The sequence below is a fragment of the Mycosarcoma maydis genome, chromosome 10 (genome assembly GCF_000328475.2).
Source record: "Mycosarcoma maydis chromosome 10, whole genome shotgun sequence".
NCBI classification, from domain to species: domain Eukaryota; kingdom Fungi; phylum Basidiomycota; class Ustilaginomycetes; order Ustilaginales; genus Mycosarcoma; species Mycosarcoma maydis.
Window position 1 is genome coordinate 286,252 of NC_026487.1, and position 16,789 is coordinate 303,040.

At 53.8% G+C, this 16,789-nt stretch overlaps 4 protein-coding genes across 4 annotated transcripts in view; 2 read left to right on the top strand and 2 right to left on the bottom strand.

Moving 5' to 3' along the window:
- Window positions 1-126: 126 nt before the first annotated feature.
- Window positions 127-1,214, bottom strand: UMAG_10504 (uncharacterized protein; the record flags this gene model as incomplete). Its single annotated transcript, XM_011392025.1, has 2 exons — window positions 127-211; window positions 307-1,214. The coding sequence occupies 2 exons, from the start codon at window positions 1,212-1,214 to the stop codon at window positions 127-129; spliced, it is 993 nt and encodes a 330-aa protein (XP_011390327.1).
- A 2,703-nt stretch (window positions 1,215-3,917) lies between these two features.
- UMAG_03737 (uncharacterized protein) lies at window positions 3,918-6,102 on the top strand (the record flags this gene model as incomplete). Its single annotated transcript, XM_011391891.1, has 2 exons — window positions 3,918-4,068; window positions 4,244-6,102. 2 exons carry the CDS (start codon window positions 3,918-3,920, stop codon window positions 6,100-6,102), a joined length of 2,010 nt encoding a protein of 669 aa, XP_011390193.1.
- Window positions 6,103-6,791: 689 nt separating this feature from the next.
- Window positions 6,792-13,457, bottom strand: UMAG_03738 (putative ATP dependent RNA helicase; the record flags this gene model as incomplete). Its single annotated transcript, XM_011391892.1, has 1 exon — window positions 6,792-13,457. The coding sequence occupies one exon, from the start codon at window positions 13,455-13,457 to the stop codon at window positions 6,792-6,794; it is 6,666 nt and encodes a 2,221-aa protein (XP_011390194.1).
- Window positions 13,458-14,792: 1,335 nt separating this feature from the next.
- Window positions 14,793-16,789, top strand: part of UMAG_15082 (uncharacterized protein) — a gene marked incomplete at both ends in the record, with an annotated part of 5,815 nt that continues 3,818 nt past the window's right edge. Inside the window, one exon of the mRNA XM_011392060.1 lies at window positions 14,793-16,787. Within this exon, the coding sequence (XP_011390362.1) occupies window positions 14,793-16,787 (1,995 nt within the window). The remainder of the gene's footprint in view (window positions 16,788-16,789) is intronic.

Below are 16,789 nucleotides of genomic sequence, written 5' to 3' on the forward strand. Positions count from 1 at the left end.
TAAAAGGACATGCAAAATCGGATGCGATCAGCGATGCGATGCAATGATAAAGATCAAAGTAAGCTAGTGTCACAGAATATGGCTCAGCTATGGCATTCCAGTAAAGCGTCAAGTGATGGAGCAAGATCATGTGGAGCTGATGCGGTGATATGCCGGTGAGGCGGTCTCGTACTCGCGTACGAAGAGGCGGTGCTTTTCCCTGACAATGTATCTGGAAGATGCAAACGGTTAGGAGAGGGTTTATGGATGCGTGAGCGAGCGCATGGTTTGTATAAGCGAAAAAAGTCGGCTGCGGAAACAACTTACGACAAAAATTCAGCGAGGTGTTCCTTGAGCAGACTGATGGACTCGGCGTCCATGGAAGTGTGAACGATGATCATGGGCAGAGTAACGAAAAGGCGTAACAAGTGTTCTGCTCCATACACATTGCTCGGTTCCATCTCGCCACCCATGCTGCCATTGGCAGTTCGCGCATTTCCTACATCACCGTCTCCCATCTTTGGACCATTCTTCTTGCGGTAATCGACGTACTGGGCGCGTTCGAAGCGGTACAACAAGTTCTGACCCAACGAACGGTCAAAGTAGAGTTTGAGACCTTTGAGCACTTCATCTACGAGCTGTGGACTGCGTTGTTTAGATGGGTCGGAACGTTTCGAGGCGAGGTAGTGTTTGCGGTAGTCGTCCAGGATGTCTTTGACGCATGGATTGCGCGGGAGAGGTACGAGCTGGCCGTTTTTGGTGATGTTTTCCCAATCGTCGACGAGTTGCAGTTTCAGTTCGTCTGGTAGCGAGATCTTGACCTCGGGACGTTTGAGAAACTCTTCTTCGGCTTCCACATGTTCTCGACTGCGCTTTGTGCCACGAGAAGCGCTCTTCCTATCAGGAAGCTCCGAGTCTTTGGCGCGCTTGAGCGAGGATGCAGCCGACGTTGAAGCTGCGCTCTTTTCAGCCGAAGAGATCAGCGAACCCGCCTTGGCGGCTTCTTGGAGCGTCGCCTTTCGCGCCAAGTTTTCGTCGTTGTGCTTGAGCAAGCGCGTTTCAGGAACCCATTCATCCCACGTCTTCTTCCAGCCATCGTAGTGAACGAGGTAGTGAGGCCCCACTTGACCCGTCACGTTTTCCTCGCCTGTCCATTTTTCAGCCTTGAGAATCTTGGCAGCGTAGATGAGTGGACCGTGGAAGCAGAGCACTTTTTCGCCGTCGGTATAAAGCATGGCGGACGGACGCGAGGGCGGAAGCAAGCGATGGTCCAGTGAGCAGGTTGGTGCGAATGGGCTCCGATGGCGGTGGTTCTGAATGTTACGTGGTGGTGCCGGTGTATGCGAATTAACTTCTGAAGTACGACGATGAGAGCTACAAGCTCATGAGATATTCAAGATTCGTGGATCAGAGTTACTGTATCTTGCTTGGTGTATGCGCGCTAGATGATGTTCATAATTGCATTCACGATTGACCGCTGGTGACTCTGTGACTGCTAGTGACGCGTTGCACAACGTCGGACGTCAAAGACCCTGTTGACGAGAAGACAGTGACGAGTCTCCTCACTCATGACTTTGTGCTTGTCGTGTCTGTTGCTCGAAAATCGACACCGCTTTCTAGAATTTTACAACTTGAATCGTCCTTGTCCATGGCGACAGAGCAACGCAGAAGCGCGAATTCGAGAGAGAGAGAGAAAACTATGCCGTGCGAGAGTCTTCCATGGCGGCGTTCCAAGATATAAAATATACGGCCTAACATTGCTTATAACGAGCCGTGAATTTCCAACTCACAGACTCACGACTGTTCAAAGCGTGAAGAGAAACAGACACGAGAGTCGTAAAAATCGTGAATCGTCATCGCCTCGAAACCCTTACGCTAGAATATAGCGTGTGAAATGAATGTGTCGTGAGTCCAAGAATAAAACAAACCCAAAGACACGCTTGTCCAAGTTACGAGTGACAGAGTTGGGGTTATCTGGGCATCTTGATGGTCATCGCCTGGTCAGCTCGTCATGTTCTGTTCGCGCAAAGCGCTTGTCTAGGTGACTGAGACCCAAGATGGACACGGATGAATGGCAATGATAACCGGAGTGGGAGATGGTAGTTGTAGCGCGCGCCACAGCGACCAAATCATGACGCTTGGATGCGACTCAGACGCTCAGTGCTCGCATCGGCATGGTTTGCTGCCGGTCAATTACATAGCAGGAAGAGCAGGAGATGGTGAGACGAGCAGCGAGATGCTACTCACGCGAGTTAAGTTAGGGCCGCGAGAAACATAAACGGCATCGTCGGCTACGGAAATGCAACGTGAGAGGCGGAGCCGGACCAAAGCGCATACGTTTCAGACACGCGCTGGAACCGCACCTCGCTTAGAGGCAGGTTGGGCGGAGACGTCTGGAGAGAGAGCGGCAAACGGTAATGGTGCTGCTGCTGCAACGACGAAACTGACAAGCGAGCATGTTTCTGGCTCGTTGCTCATTAAGATTTCTCGGGTGAACCGACAATAGAATTGACGCTTGATGAGCTTGCAGCAAGAAACTGAAGCTGGCTACCTGAACTGAATCAAGTTACAGTAGCTTCAGCTTGATCACAGCCATTGGGATGCTTGGCAATGAACTGCTTTCTTGGCTTGACATCACCTCGAACAAAGCGTGAAGATAGACGGGGGCAGATGCATCAATAATAAAACTCACTCGAGTCAAAAAGAAAAGGCAAAGCTTGGAACATTCGTGATTCACAGTCAGAGTAACTTAGTTGCTCCGTCAAACAGAAGCACTCTCAAAAAGCGGGGAGATTGTGGGTGGCCTCCACATGCTATCAGTCGTGAGTAGGAGTTACATGCCTTGCTATTTGCAACGTATTCGACCACAGACGCGATGCTGCCTATCTACACGAGCAATGGTCTGCCATCATGAGTTGTTGGCACAGCGAGCGGTCAGCCAAGACATGGATAGGATGCCGAGCTGTGAGGGAAGCTCAATATCACCTGTAGATCTCATTGACGATGACTGCTGGGGAGCCTGTGAGTTTGTCAAGTCAAGAAGCGGACAACCACTCACGACTCTCACGTCTTTCTCTGTCCTGTTATTCACGATTCGTGATTGCTCGTTTGCTTGGTTTCCTTGGTTGTTGCAACCTAAAATTCGTCATTCGTGATTGTTCGAGTTTCAAATTCGACTCACACCCAACTCACGAGGGATTATTACAGTCAACTTACGAGTGCTAAGTCATATTCACGCCTCAATCGTGAATCCATAATTCGTGATTGTGATTGATTCACGATTAACATTATTGGTCTCTGATGTCACAGATTGGTGCGCGCACGGCTCTCAATTTTGCTTGGCTTGAGCCCCTTCTCCTTCGGCTGCGCCATCGCAACTCAGCGCAGTTGGCGCCTCTTTCTCGGCTCGAGCTTGAACCAGGCCGCCTCCTTTTGTAGGTCTCTCTCTCTCTCCTCTCTTTCTGTCTCGGCTGAAATCGAAAGTGTTGACTTGATCGAGGCACAAGGCACCGAAACACACGCTTGAATGTACCATCGAAAGAGCACTCAGAATCAGTCTGTCACCGAGATGGGTCACATCTCTCCGCTTGGCAAGCGACCAAGCATTCCCCATTCACGATTCACGATTCACGATTCACGATTCACGATTCACGCACGATCCACAATTCGTTTGAAATTGTGCATGAGCTCCAACACGCGTCATCCAGTCAGTCTCGTCCAACTAAGTTGATCCGTGCTACTCCTCCTCCCCTTGCCATTTTCTGTCCATCGTTCCCTTTCCCAACAAGCTGGCCACCCATCCAACCCTGCTTCGCTCAGTTCTACCACCATCTCTGCTTCTCGGTCGCTGTGTCGAGCTCTTTCCACTTGCCTCACACACTTGGTACATCCTCTCACCCTCTTGTTTCGTCGAGTAGCAACTTGACCCATCCGCAAACATGCCCAAAACCGCTAGTGTCGAGATCGACACGCCTGCTAACAAGGGCGAAACCAAGATCAGGCGCTCCTACAGGGCCCCTGATCGCATGCTCGAACGTCCTGCTGATGGCATCAACACAATGGCCGACGTCTTCATCAAGGCCAAGGAACGTAAGTGTCGGCCTCTCTCGGCAACCGGCTTACCTGGTTCCAAACAGAGCATGCTCCGATTCAGCCCACTGACACTCTTTTTCATCCTTGCCCGCCGTGTTCGTACCTCTGATCCGCTTTGCTGTGGTCCTTTGTTTGACCCATTCCGACGGCGCCATGCGCTCGGCTTGAACAGGTTTCCCCAACAAGCCCATCATGGGATGGCGAGACGTAGTCCGAATGCACGACGAGCAGAAGGAGATCACAAAGACGGTCGACGGCAAAGAGGTCAAGGAAACCAAGACCTGGCAGTACTACGAGCTCTCCGACTACAAGTATATTACTTACAACGAGTTTGAAGAGCGCATTCAGTACGCTTCGAGCGGTCTCGTCAACCTCGGTCTCTCCAAACAGACTCGTTTCAACATTTATGCTGCTACCGCCATCAACTGGCAGAACATGGCTCATGCCTGCTTCCGTCAGTCCATCCCCTTCTGTACCGCCTACGAGACCCTCGGCGAAGAAGGTCTCCAGCACTCGCTCAACGAACCCGAAGTCGTCGGTGTGTTTACCAATGCAGAGCTTCTCCCCACGCTCGCCAACGTCATCGACAAGACCGAAACCGTCAAGTATGTCATCTACGACGGCAAGCCCGACGACAAGCACCTCACCAAGGTGCTCGATGTCGTATCCGCCCGTCAGGGCAAGCTACTCACCATCGAAGAACTCTGGCAGCAGGGCAAGGCCAGTCCTGCCGACAGTCACCTCCCCACTCGAGATGACGTTGCCTGCATCATGTACACTTCTGGCTCCACGGGTGCTCCCAAAGGCGTTATTCTTACCCACGGCAACCTCGTCGCCTCGATCGCTGCCGTAGAGGTTCACATTGGCGATCTTCTCAAGCCCGACGACACCTTTCTCGCTTACTTGCCGCTCGCCCACATCCTCGAGTTTATCGTCGAATGCGCTTTCATTCACGTTGGTGTCACCATGGGCTACGGAAAGGTCAAGACGCTCACCCAGCAATCGGTGCGCAACTGCGACGGTGACATCAAGGCGTTCCGTCCGAGCATCATGATTGGTGTCCCCGCCGTTTGGGAGCTCATTCGAAAGGGCATCCTTTCCAAGGTCAACGCAGGTGGATCCGTCAAGAAGTCCGTCTTCAACGGTGCCATGACCATCAAGAAGAACAAGTTGCCCCTCCTCTCCTCGGTCGTCGATTCGGCCGTCTTCAAGCAGGTCAGAGAGCAAACCGGCGGACGTCTGCGTATCGCACTTTCGGGCGGTGCCGCTCTGTCCAAGGAAACCCAGGAGTTCCTCAACAATGCCCTTGTGACGCTCTTGCAGGGCTACGGCCTCACCGAATCGTGCGGTATGACCGCCATCCTCCACCCCGACTTCTACTCGTACGGCCCCTCTGGTGGCATTGTACCTGCGATCGAGGCCAAACTTCGCGACGTTCCGGATGCCGGTTACTTTTCCACCAACAATCCTCCTCAGGGCGAGGTGCTGATTCGCGGTCCCTCGATCACCAATGGCTACTTTAAGCGCGAGGACGTCAACAAGGAGTCGTTTGAGGATGGTTGGTTCCTCACCGGCGATGTGGGTCAATGGAATGCAGACGGCACACTTTCCATCATCGATCGTAAGAAGAACCTCGTCAAGCTCTCAGGTGGTGAATACATTGCCATCGAGCGTCTAGAGAGCACATACAAGTCGTCCAACCTGGTCTCCAACATCTGTGTCCACGCTAACAGCGACGCCAAGCAGCCCATGGGTATCATTTTCCCACGCGAAGACAACCTCATGGCGGCAGTGCAAAAGGCTGGTATCAAGGGCGATGACCTGGAGCAGCTTTGCAAGAACAGGGAGGTCGCCAAGATTGTCAAGGATGACGTCAACGCCGCCGGAAAGAAGGTGGGATTCAAGAACCTCGAGATGCTCCAGACTGTGCTACTTGTTCACGAAGAGTTGGCCATGACGGCAGCGCAAAAGTTGTCCAGGAAAGATATCATCAAGAAGTACGAGGCTGATATCAAGAAGGTCTACATGTGAAGCGAAACCTCGACCTCGACCTCATCTCGCTTGTTGTGCCTCATCCTTCCCCTCGCATACAGTGTTCGAAGCTTTCGGCTTGGCTAGCCTACTCGTCGGCTCGTTTTCTCGTCTTGTTAACCATCGGCTTGATTGGTCGTGGAGATACCTCTTGTTTACGCTTCTGTGTTCCAATGTTTGACCCGCTTCTATGTTCCAATGTTTGAGGCGTGCAGCAAGCAAAGTGTCTTCGGATGGCTCCGCGGGATGTCTTGTCTCAGCAGCGTCGGCACGTTTGAGCCTGTCGTCTCGCATGGATATGGACCGTGATTCGTTAGCGTGATGTGATTGATGTGGCTCGAACAAAGCGCTTGTATGGCTGCAGTGCAGCAAAACAGATACGAGCATGGATCACGAATCGCACACACGGGGCAAAGCACGAATTGCACAGCACATGCACGATGTGCATTCACAAGGCTTCAGACATGGTAGTTGGACCTCAGATGGTCTAGCGTCCGCGTGCACAAGCCACGCTCAACTGCACGGGTGCGGCTCAGTATGAGCTAGCAACGACACAGTGCACAGTAAGCGCAAGTTTCGCACCGGACAGACGTGAGTATTTGTGAGACGTGTGAAAGTGGAATGAACCGGATCGGATTTCATGCCGGAAAGAGAGTTGACGAGAAAAGGTAGGCGTAAGTGTAACTAAACTAGTGATGCTCTTGCTCGTCATCGCTATCGTCATCATCATCGTCATCGTCTTGATCCTCGGATTCGACGCCTTCAGCCACATCGACCGGGTCCACGTTGACTTCGCGATCCGCACCCATGTACGAATCGCAAACCAACCAGATCTTCAATCGCTCGTGTCGACCTTGGGTCAAGCTCACCTCTAGACTCAGCTCCAACGTCTTCCTGATGGTCACTTTTTTGATCGCTAACAGTGTTCGTGTTCCAGGATCGCCGATTACGATCCACCACTGGACGAGTTTGCGCGAGGCGTAGAAACTGCTTCGGGCCACCAGAGCTTGTTCGTGATCGGTATCCGTCTCGGTATCCGTCTCGAGCTGGATAGCGATCGAGATGGGTTCGCTCGCAATACGTTGTTCCAACGGCGTGGTGATAGTATAGCTCAACTCGATGTAGGGGAAGTTGTTGACGAATTGCGCTACCGCTGCAACCTGCTTCTTGTCCATTCGCAGCAGATCATCCCTCTCCGCCTCGGACAGATCAGCCAAGAGATCGGACAAAGAGTAGACATCCTCGACCCCGCGTGCACGGCATCGTTGAACCACATCAGCTGTAAATCCAGGCACCTGCCTCAACACGGAATCTTTCTCCCAGCACGCTTGAACCACCATCTGACTAAGCTCCATCGCCACAATGGCGTTGAGGAACGCATTGGACGACATGACGTCGACACACGCCGAGAGCAGATTCAGAATCTTGGTCAGCACCCATCGTTGATCCGCCTCCAAGTCGACAGGCAGAGTCATCCGCCCAAAATGCGCCTGGATCAGAATAAACACCTTATGGTACGGAGAGAGCAGATCCAACCGATCCAGTTTTAGCGGCAACCGATCGTAGATGCGTTGCAATACAACATCCTCGTGCTGTCGAATCGGTAGATCTTCAAACTCGGCACTCGAGCTAACGATCTCCAACAATCCGCGCATCTTGGTCCTCTCCTTTAACGACATGTTGAAAACGTCGATCGTCACGTAGCTCACGTTGTAGTAGCTCGCGATCATGCCCAGATTCAGCGGCGAGACGTCCATCTCGTCTTCAATGCTGATGCACTTGCTGTTCTCCAGATCCGCGAGCGTGTTCTCAACCAGTTCCGACAAAAACTCTCCAATGTGCTGCATGCTTTTCCCTTGACAGTTGTACGCTTGTGGGTTTTGTTGCAGACGTCGGTAGAGCAGTGTCCAAGTGAGGATGTCGACAGCAGCCTGTTTGTCGTCGATGGTACGAGCGACGATTTCCGCATTGAAAAAGTCCTGTGCATACGACGTTAGACGCGATTCGATGGGTAGGCCCTCGGCGAGGAATTTCTTGAAGTAGTCTTTGCGTGTGGCTTGGCAGAGAAGCACAAGGCGTGAGCTTCCATGAGAGTTGGGCACGGTGCATCGACCGACCATTTGCAGCACGTCAGGAAGAGGGTAATCGACGTACCGGTGTTCACGACCTTCGTAGGTCTGCAGCGACATGATGAGCACAAGGTGCGCGCTCAGTGGAATGTTCCAGGCGGTCTCTTTGCTCGCGACGACTACTCGGATCGCATCGGCGGAGAAGAGTCGCTCGACAATTCGACGGTCGTTGCGCGTGAGACCTTCGTGGTAGTACGCGATACCGTTCGCGAGCAGCTCTCGCAAATCGCCATCTTGGACCCTCTGCAGATGTGGTTCGAGGTCGTCCATCTCAATGTTGAGAAAGCGAGACTCGCCATCCTCACTCTCTCCATCCGCTCGGTCGCTGTCAGCTACGACGTAGGCGAGCAGATCATCCGCTGTCAACTTGGCCTGCTTCCTGCTCGGAACAAACGCAATCACCGGCTGATCCTCGGCATGCTCAATGATCGCCAGGTACGCAGGCTTGGCCATCGCGATCATCATACTTGGGAAGTGCGCAACATTGAAAGTCTTGATATGCACCTCCATCGGCACTTGCCTTGCACTGGGAGCAAAGTTGAATACGCTTCCGCTCGGAGCTCCGAGCCAGTCTCCCAGATCGCGCGCGTTGGCAAGTGGCACACTGAGTGCAATAATGCGAGTAGAGTTCTGCGTCTGTGCAGCAACAAAGCGTGCGCGAGAAGCAACAATTTCGTATGTTGGACCAACGCGCAAATCGCCGATCATGTGGATGTCGTCGAACACATACAGCGCAACGTTTTGGACGTTCTTGCGCTGACGCCAGCGACGCGAGAGCACATCCCAGTGCTCTGGTGTACAGACAACCACGTCGGCCATCTCGAGAAGCCGCAGATCGGCACTCGTCTCGCCGGTAAGTCCGACCACCTCCTTGCCGTCCTGATACGAACCGAACTTGGCCTTCCATACGGCTACGCGTGGTGCAACCATCGAGTCGTACGGGACAACGCAGACTGCACGACCCGCCTCTTCGTCCTTCCAGAGACGCAGCAGTGCCAACTCAGCACATACTGTCTTGCCGCTTCCTGTGGGTGCTCCGACAAACGCCGTGTCGTCGCTACCGTACAGAGCGTGGAATGTCTGTGTCTGCACTTTGTTGAAGTGCGAAAACGACTCGACATACAGCTGCTCGGCAGCACCGTCGTTAAGCGCCGAGACTGGTTGTGCCTGCAAATCAAGCAATGGCGTGTGAGGCGGGAACTTTTCCGGAAGGATAAGGTTTTTGAACGAAATCGGCAGACGCACTTCACTATGAAGCCATCGGTCGCTGACGACGCTGATAAAGTAGTTGGGCGGAATGGGCTCAGTCATTGGGATCGTGAATGTGACCGTATGTTCCAACTCGGCATACTTGCGCAGAAGGAGAAACTGGTCGTGGTAGTGCAGGATCTCGGCATCCACGTCTTCCACCATGATCCAGAACGACTGCGCACCGCCGTGCACCTTTTCGTCCCACTGAAAGTCAGGCGTGATAGTGAGTTGGACGTGAAGCAAGGAGCGTGTGAGCGGTTGAAAGAAAGCTTGAAGCTCCAAACGCGGGAATTGGTGGACGAGCCGGTGAACAAGGCGACCCGCTTTGGGAATTCCAATCAGCTCGCCGATTTCGTTTGGCTCGAGATCGCGCAACCGATTCCACGGGTATTCTTTGCGCTCGAGACGACGGACGAGATCGGCGGGTATGCCACGGAATTGACGCAAAGGCGTCATCGAGCCCCACTGACGCGACTCGACCATCTTGCACAGATCGAGAGCCAGCCTGCTCAGTCGAGCGTAGCCGCGCTTCAGGCAGATCTCAAATATGGCACGCAGGATACGGCCGGCAGACTGAGTGACATAGACCATATCGGCTGCAAGCACGTATCCATCGAGTTTGAGCTGCGAGATCCATGATTGCAAAAGAACATTGACCTTGGCGATCGGATCGTCGGCGGATTCCTTGACGGGTATGGGCACGCGTTCGAGCAGCTTGGCCACTTCGAGCTTCTCGTCCTGTCGCACCACCTGGTGACGGAACTCGTTGGAGAGTGCAAAAATGCGGAAGAGGTCGATGGGTCCAAGGTGCGGCTTGATCTGCTGATGATAGGTGGCCATGCTGTCGTGAGTGATGTAGTAGTGCGATGCGATGCGTCCGAGCTCGTTGGAGGTAAAGTTGCCGGTGCGTCGCTCGTATCGGAGCAATCCGCACTTTTCCAGCAAGGCAGCGGCAGTGTGAACGATATCAGCGCGCTTCTGCTCGAGGAAAGGATCATCTTCGGCATAATCGGCTGTGACGCTGTAGAGCGTTGGGGAGCGCAGCATTCGCACGTATAGATACGTGTAGCCTAGCCAGGCCACCGCCTCGTCCCGGTTGCGGATGGTGCCCAGCACAATCTCGGCATTGAGATTGTCGGCCAATTTGGAGACGAGCTGTGACTCGATGGGTAGCTGCTGATTGAGTAAGCTGAGATAGTATTGCAGCTCAGAGTGGTTGGTGATGATGATACCTTCGCCAAAGGTGTCAAACTGCGGCCGACCAGCCCGTCCAAGCATCTGAAGCATGTCTTGTGGTGTGATCTCACACCAGCGGCCCTTTTCTGGGTTGTAAATCTGTGTGCCTTTGATGATGACGGTGTGTGCCGGAAGATTGACACCCCAAGCGAGGGTTGCGGTAGAGACGAGCACCTGAAGATGACCATCGGCAAAGAGCGCCTCGACGAGCTCGCGATCGAGACGCGACATACCAGCGTGGTGGATGCCGAACCCATACGGAATCACATCCTTGAGATCGCCGTCGACGACATTGTCGAGCTCGGAGCGAAGCACTTCCTGGCTGGCAGGCGAGGGAGGCAAGAAACGGTTGAGAGTATCCTGCTCCATGGCTCGATCGCGGATAAACTTGGCCGTCTTGGCCGTCTCTTTGCGCGAGTGGACAAAGATGAGCACCTGATTTTTGCCGGCTTGGTCGAGCGTCTTTTCGTAGGTGATCTCGTTCATGATGAGCAAGCGCTTGATTGCCTTTTTTTCAGTGATACCGACATATTCTTGCTTGAGCGGACATGGACGGTAATTGCTTTCAAAGTAAAAAAGACCGGTCTTGGGGTTGACACGGAGGAAGGTGGCGACGTCTTGATAGTTGGGCAAAGTAGCCGAAAGACCGACGAGACGGACGGGATCGTTCATCTGTTGCATGCGGCGAATGGTTCGCGAAATGATGGCTTCGAGCACAGGGCCACGATCGTCGTGCAACAGATGGATCTCATCGATAATGACAAGGCGAACAAGGTTGGTGTAGGACGTGTCGGTGCTCTTGCGGCTGATGACATCCCACTTTTCCGGTGTGGTGACAATGATCTGCGTCTCGGCGATCTGTGCTTTGGTCAATTGGCTGTCTCCGGTGAGTTCATTGACGACAATGCCATAAGACTGAAGACGATCGCGGAAGTTGGCCGCCTGTTCAGAAACAAGCGCCTTCATGGGGGCAACGTAGACAATCTTGAAAGCATTAAGCTCGATCTCTCCGGAAGCTTGGTCGCGCCATTTTCCGATCTCGTTAAGGATTGTGAGCATGGCGACATTGGTCTTGCCCGCGCCTGTGGGTGCACATAAGAGCATGGGTTCATCTGAGCCAAACGCGACGGGGTAGCAGCGTGACTGAACGGGGTTGAGCGATGTGGCACCGGGGAAAGCAGCTTGAGCCCATTGAGGTAGAGTGGTGATGGGCACGAGGTCGGCTTGGGCTATGGTCCTCTTGGGCGGTGCAGGGATGTGAATCTCTTCGTAGCCCTTCTTGGTACGCTTGAAGCTCCCCTCTGGCAAGCGGACCTTTGGATTTGTGTTGAGATGAGCGCCCTGGGTGAATGCCATGGCCTCGAGATCGACACCGCGCCTTGGCTGTGCTGTGGATCCGGGAGCAATGGTGGCACGCGAGGTGAGACGTTTGGCCTTGCGTTGTGCCTCTTCGAGATCGATGGGCGCGAGTGGATTGGGTGGATTGCTGTTAGTCAGAGCACCGCTTGGGTTGGCGACGTCGCCTTGCAATGCCTTGAGAATCCAAGCGACGCCCTTTTCTCGCATTGCGACGTGGACATTTACCTTTTCATCGTCATCGGCGCGCGCTAGACGAGTGCACCAGACGACGGCATCCCTGTTCTTGGTAAGAAGCTGAACGAGCTCAAACTTGTCATAGTCAAAGAGCTCCATGAGGCTGTTTTCGCAATCGCGAACGTCGGATTCGGCCGAAAGAATGTCGAAGGCACTGTCTGCCTTTTCGCTGGCCTCGTATGCATCGGGGTAGTGGTGTGAGATGTGTCGTTGGATCCAGAAGGCGTCAATGTCGCGCGGACTGACGTGGGTGGGATCGTGTTGCTTGGAATCGGCGTTGGCGGCCAAGTTGCTGGAGCCGATCAGAAGCGCATCTTGCTCGTCGTCGTCGGTGTCGGCATCATCTTGTGCATCGGATGCTTGGCGCTTGACCTCCTCCTGGCGTTGGCGTGGGTGTGGGTCTTCGTCTTGGGAAGCATCGGAATCGTCGCTATCGTCACGTACAACATAATTGACGCCGTCGTGATCGCTTTCCTGTTGTTCTTCGTCGTCAAAGAGGACGGCCACACCGGCATTCTCGTCGATCTCGTCGAGCTTGGCGTCGTTGTTCGCAGTGAGATTGTCGTGATCTGTTTGATCGTAGTCGGTGATTTTCTTGCTGAGATTGGCAAGTTGGCCGAAAGATTCGGTGGTAAGCGGTCCGAGGATATCGTCAATCTCGTTTTTCTTTTCCAAGTCTTTGAGATTGTCATCCTTGAGAATCTCGAGGGTAGTGTCTGCAGCAGAACGAAGAACATCTTGGGCTTGATCGCCTAATGCTGAATGGACGATGCCGAGGATGAGTTCGTAAATGTCTCTGGTTTCTGCTGTTTTTGGATTGTATCGCAGACCTTCGAGTTCTGCGGTGGCCTGAAGAATGTCGGTGTAGGTGTTTTGATGTGAGAAGGAGGCCGAAGCAGCTTGACGCTTGGCAAGTGGTTGACTGAGTTGATCGTCTGTTTGTGCCTTTTTGCGCTTCTTGTCGAGATTCTTTACGCCTTGTGACTTGACGGCTGTACCCATATCGCGGATGTTGATGCGACCAGCTAGCGACTCGGCCTCGCCGGATGGTTCGTCGGGCCGACGATGTGTACGGTCGGCATGGATGACGAGAGACGAAAGCGCAGAGTACTGGTAGCCAGAGAGGTCTGGCTTTTTGGGGGGCATGATGGCTGCTGCAGTGAGGTGGGTAGGTCGTGTGAAAAGGGAAGGTGATGAAGAGGTAAAGTGCGATCTGCAAGCCAACGAAGCGGGTGGTGGAGTGTGAGTGGGTCTAAGATGAGCAGACCAGGGGCTGGGTTGAACTCAAGGCTGTGATGCCACAATCGAAATGGAGCTGCTGGAACAAAGAGGCGGCGTGGATGCCAGCAATCGAGCGAAGCGATATGTGCCTTTATGTTGGAGATGGTATCCAGCTTGTACTGCACCAGCAAGGGTCGACCCGGGATGACTGGCGATGATGAGGAGGAGGAGGACGACGACGCAAAGTGTCGGTGCGAGCTGCGTCAACCACAAAATCGTGAATCTTCTCAACAGGATGACGGAAAAAGTTGACGCAGTTTGGCTAGGCCATCTTAGCGAGACCTAACATGGCTGGCTTGACATTCATGATTCGTGATTCGTGATTCGATCCACGTTTCGTGTTTTGGTCTTCACGCTCACGGCCTCCACGGTTCGTGCTTGAGTCATGAGGGCGAGTCAGACTCACGAGGCATACACTCAGTCACGAGTGTATGTGAATCGTGAATCACGAATTGTGAATCACGAATCGTGGATGGCTGAGTCGTCGACCAAAGTGAATCACGAATCATGAAAATATTAATAAAAAATAAATAAACCATCCAAAGTTGAATCGTGAATCATTAATCACGAGTCTGATAACTATTTAAAAATCGAAACTTTTCTCTGTGTTTACAGATCGTAAATTTTGAAGGTGAATGGTGAATTGGTTTGCTTCGAGAGACGCATTTTATAAGAGTCGCGAGTTGCGTCAGATTGAGTCTGCGGTGTCTCTCTGTGTTTCGGCCCCGCCGAGTCGCGGGAGTGGGGAGACTGTGTGAGAGAGAAAGAGCACTTCGGATTTGCACCGACTCTCTGCTTTGCTCTGGTGGACCTCTTCAAATCGCATCACATCGCACCCCATCGCACAGCTTCGCATCGAACCGCATCGCAAATCCCAAAGCTCAAAGCGTTTTGGCCAACCATCGAGCATCACCATGGATCGCCTTTTGCTACGCTACCACCATCATCGCCCTTCTCTTTGCATACACATCAACCACTCTCCGTCCTCCTAAGCACACGTGGGTTCAGTTTCACATCTTTTTCTCCCACCCTTGGCTTTTGCTCTTGCACCAACCCCACTCGCATCTCAAGCAGAATGGTATCCGCTGCGCATGGTGCCATCTGCGCTTGAATGCTTCATCTCGACACGATCTCCCCTTGCCACAGTCGTCCTAGCTCTCCCTTCCTCTGCTTCCGAAGCGATCACGATCCCCTCTCGTCATGATTAAGCCGCCTGCGATGGGCGTCTTTGCCCGTGACCCTCCTCCAGTTGGCAGAGGCGGCGCATCGTCATCTTTATCCAACTCGCAGCTGGGTCCGTTACCCTCCGATATTGTGCACCCGCTTCCATCGTCATCAGCCTTGTCCACCATGCCCACCCATCAATCCACCTCCCATCCCGTCTTACCAGACGACGAAGCTGCTCAGAACGACGACGACGACGACCAAGGCACCGTCGACGAAGAAGCGGGCGTCATTCGCTGTATATGTGGATGCGACGATGACGACGGCTTCACCATCCAGTGTGATAGGTGTCTTGTATGGCAACATTGCGCTTGCTTCGGCATGTCACAGGCTTCGGTACCCGAAGAGTACCTCTGCGAGCAGTGCGAACCGCGTCCTGTCGACGTCGTCTTTGCCCAAGCGCACCAGCAGAAGCGCAAGAACAACGAGGCCCGAAAGGCGCTCATGGATCGCAACCTCAAACGTCACCAACAAGCGCTCGCCTCCACCACCACTTACACCCATTCACATCTCCCCCAAGACGCTGTTTCCTCGCCCACTAGCGCTGCACATCCGCTTACCTCTGCACTGTCTGCCGATGTGCCCTCTTTGACACTTCACCAAAACCCCCAGCCCTCCTCCTCCTCCTCTTCCTCCTCCATCTCACCATCAACCACCACAGCCGCTCGTGCACGCAAACCCAGCCAGGCACTCGACCTTTCCAACACGCAATTCGTCGTCCCAGAGCTTCCAGCCAGTGCAGCCAGCGCAAGCACCGCACACAGAGGCGGCAAGCAACGCAGAGGTCCCAAAGCGTCTCGTAGAGGCCATGACACGCCTTCGTCGGTTTCAACTCCTGTTCGCGGCGTCTTCACCCCTGGCAGCTCTCACGACCGCGCAGAGGACCCTTTCGACCTCGCAGACCAACTCGAGGCTTGGCACGTCGAGTTCACCCCCATCGCCAAAAACATTGTCGTGGACCCCTCCATACTCGATACCCTTGCCACTGCCATACTGGATTGGGAAGACGCAAGTCCACTAAAAGCCGTTCCTGGTCCAGCCGGTCGCCTCCTCGTTCCCACAGCACCTCGAGCATCCACCAGCACCAAACCCTCGCATCTCGATTCAATTCTTCCCTCCTCCTCCTCCTCCTCCTCCTCCACTTTGCCCTCATCACCTTCCTCTTCCCCGCTCGCGCTTGCCTCTCCAGGTCCCGACGCAGAGCCCCTCGCTATCTCTGCCGTTGGTCAAGAATGCGTCCCTGTCGAACTTGCCGGTCCTTCTTTGGCTGATCTTGCTTGCAGAACGTACGTCAGGCACATCTCTGAATCTGCTTCGGCAGGTGTCTTTACCAACCTTCTTTACGTCAACAACTCGGCCGATGAGCCACAACGCTCCTGGTGTGCCTCACGCGCCTTTTCCAGACCCGTCATGCATGGTCTTTTCGCTGAAGCTTCCATTCCTGCCGGTGCTTTCATCTCTGAGCTCCGTGGCGAGATTTACAGTGCCGACACATACCGCAACAACCCCATCAACCAGTATGCCGCTTTGGGCGCAACCAAGCCCCACGTCCATCTTCTTCCACCCCCCCTCAACCTCGCCATTGACGCTCGCAGATTCGGAAACGAAGCCCGCTTCGCACGATACAGCTGTCATCCCAATGCTGTCCTTCGTCCCATCCTCTTTGATCCCACCGGTCAACCTTCGGCTCGCTCTCACGCCAGCTCAAGAGCGCAGTCGCCTGCTCCATCTTTCACCTTGTCTGCTCTGCCTCGCAAACACGCCGACACGCCTCCTGCCGAGTCTCGCTCCGACGAGCCCCAACTTTTCTTTGGACTTTTTGCCCTTACCGATATTCCCCGAACCCACGAAATCACGGTGGGATGGGAATGGGATGACGCGCACATTGTCCACTTTTTGCCACAACTCGTCCAGGAATCATACCTCGAATCGCGTCAGGGGCATGTCGATGCCGACCAGCACACAGCCAACAT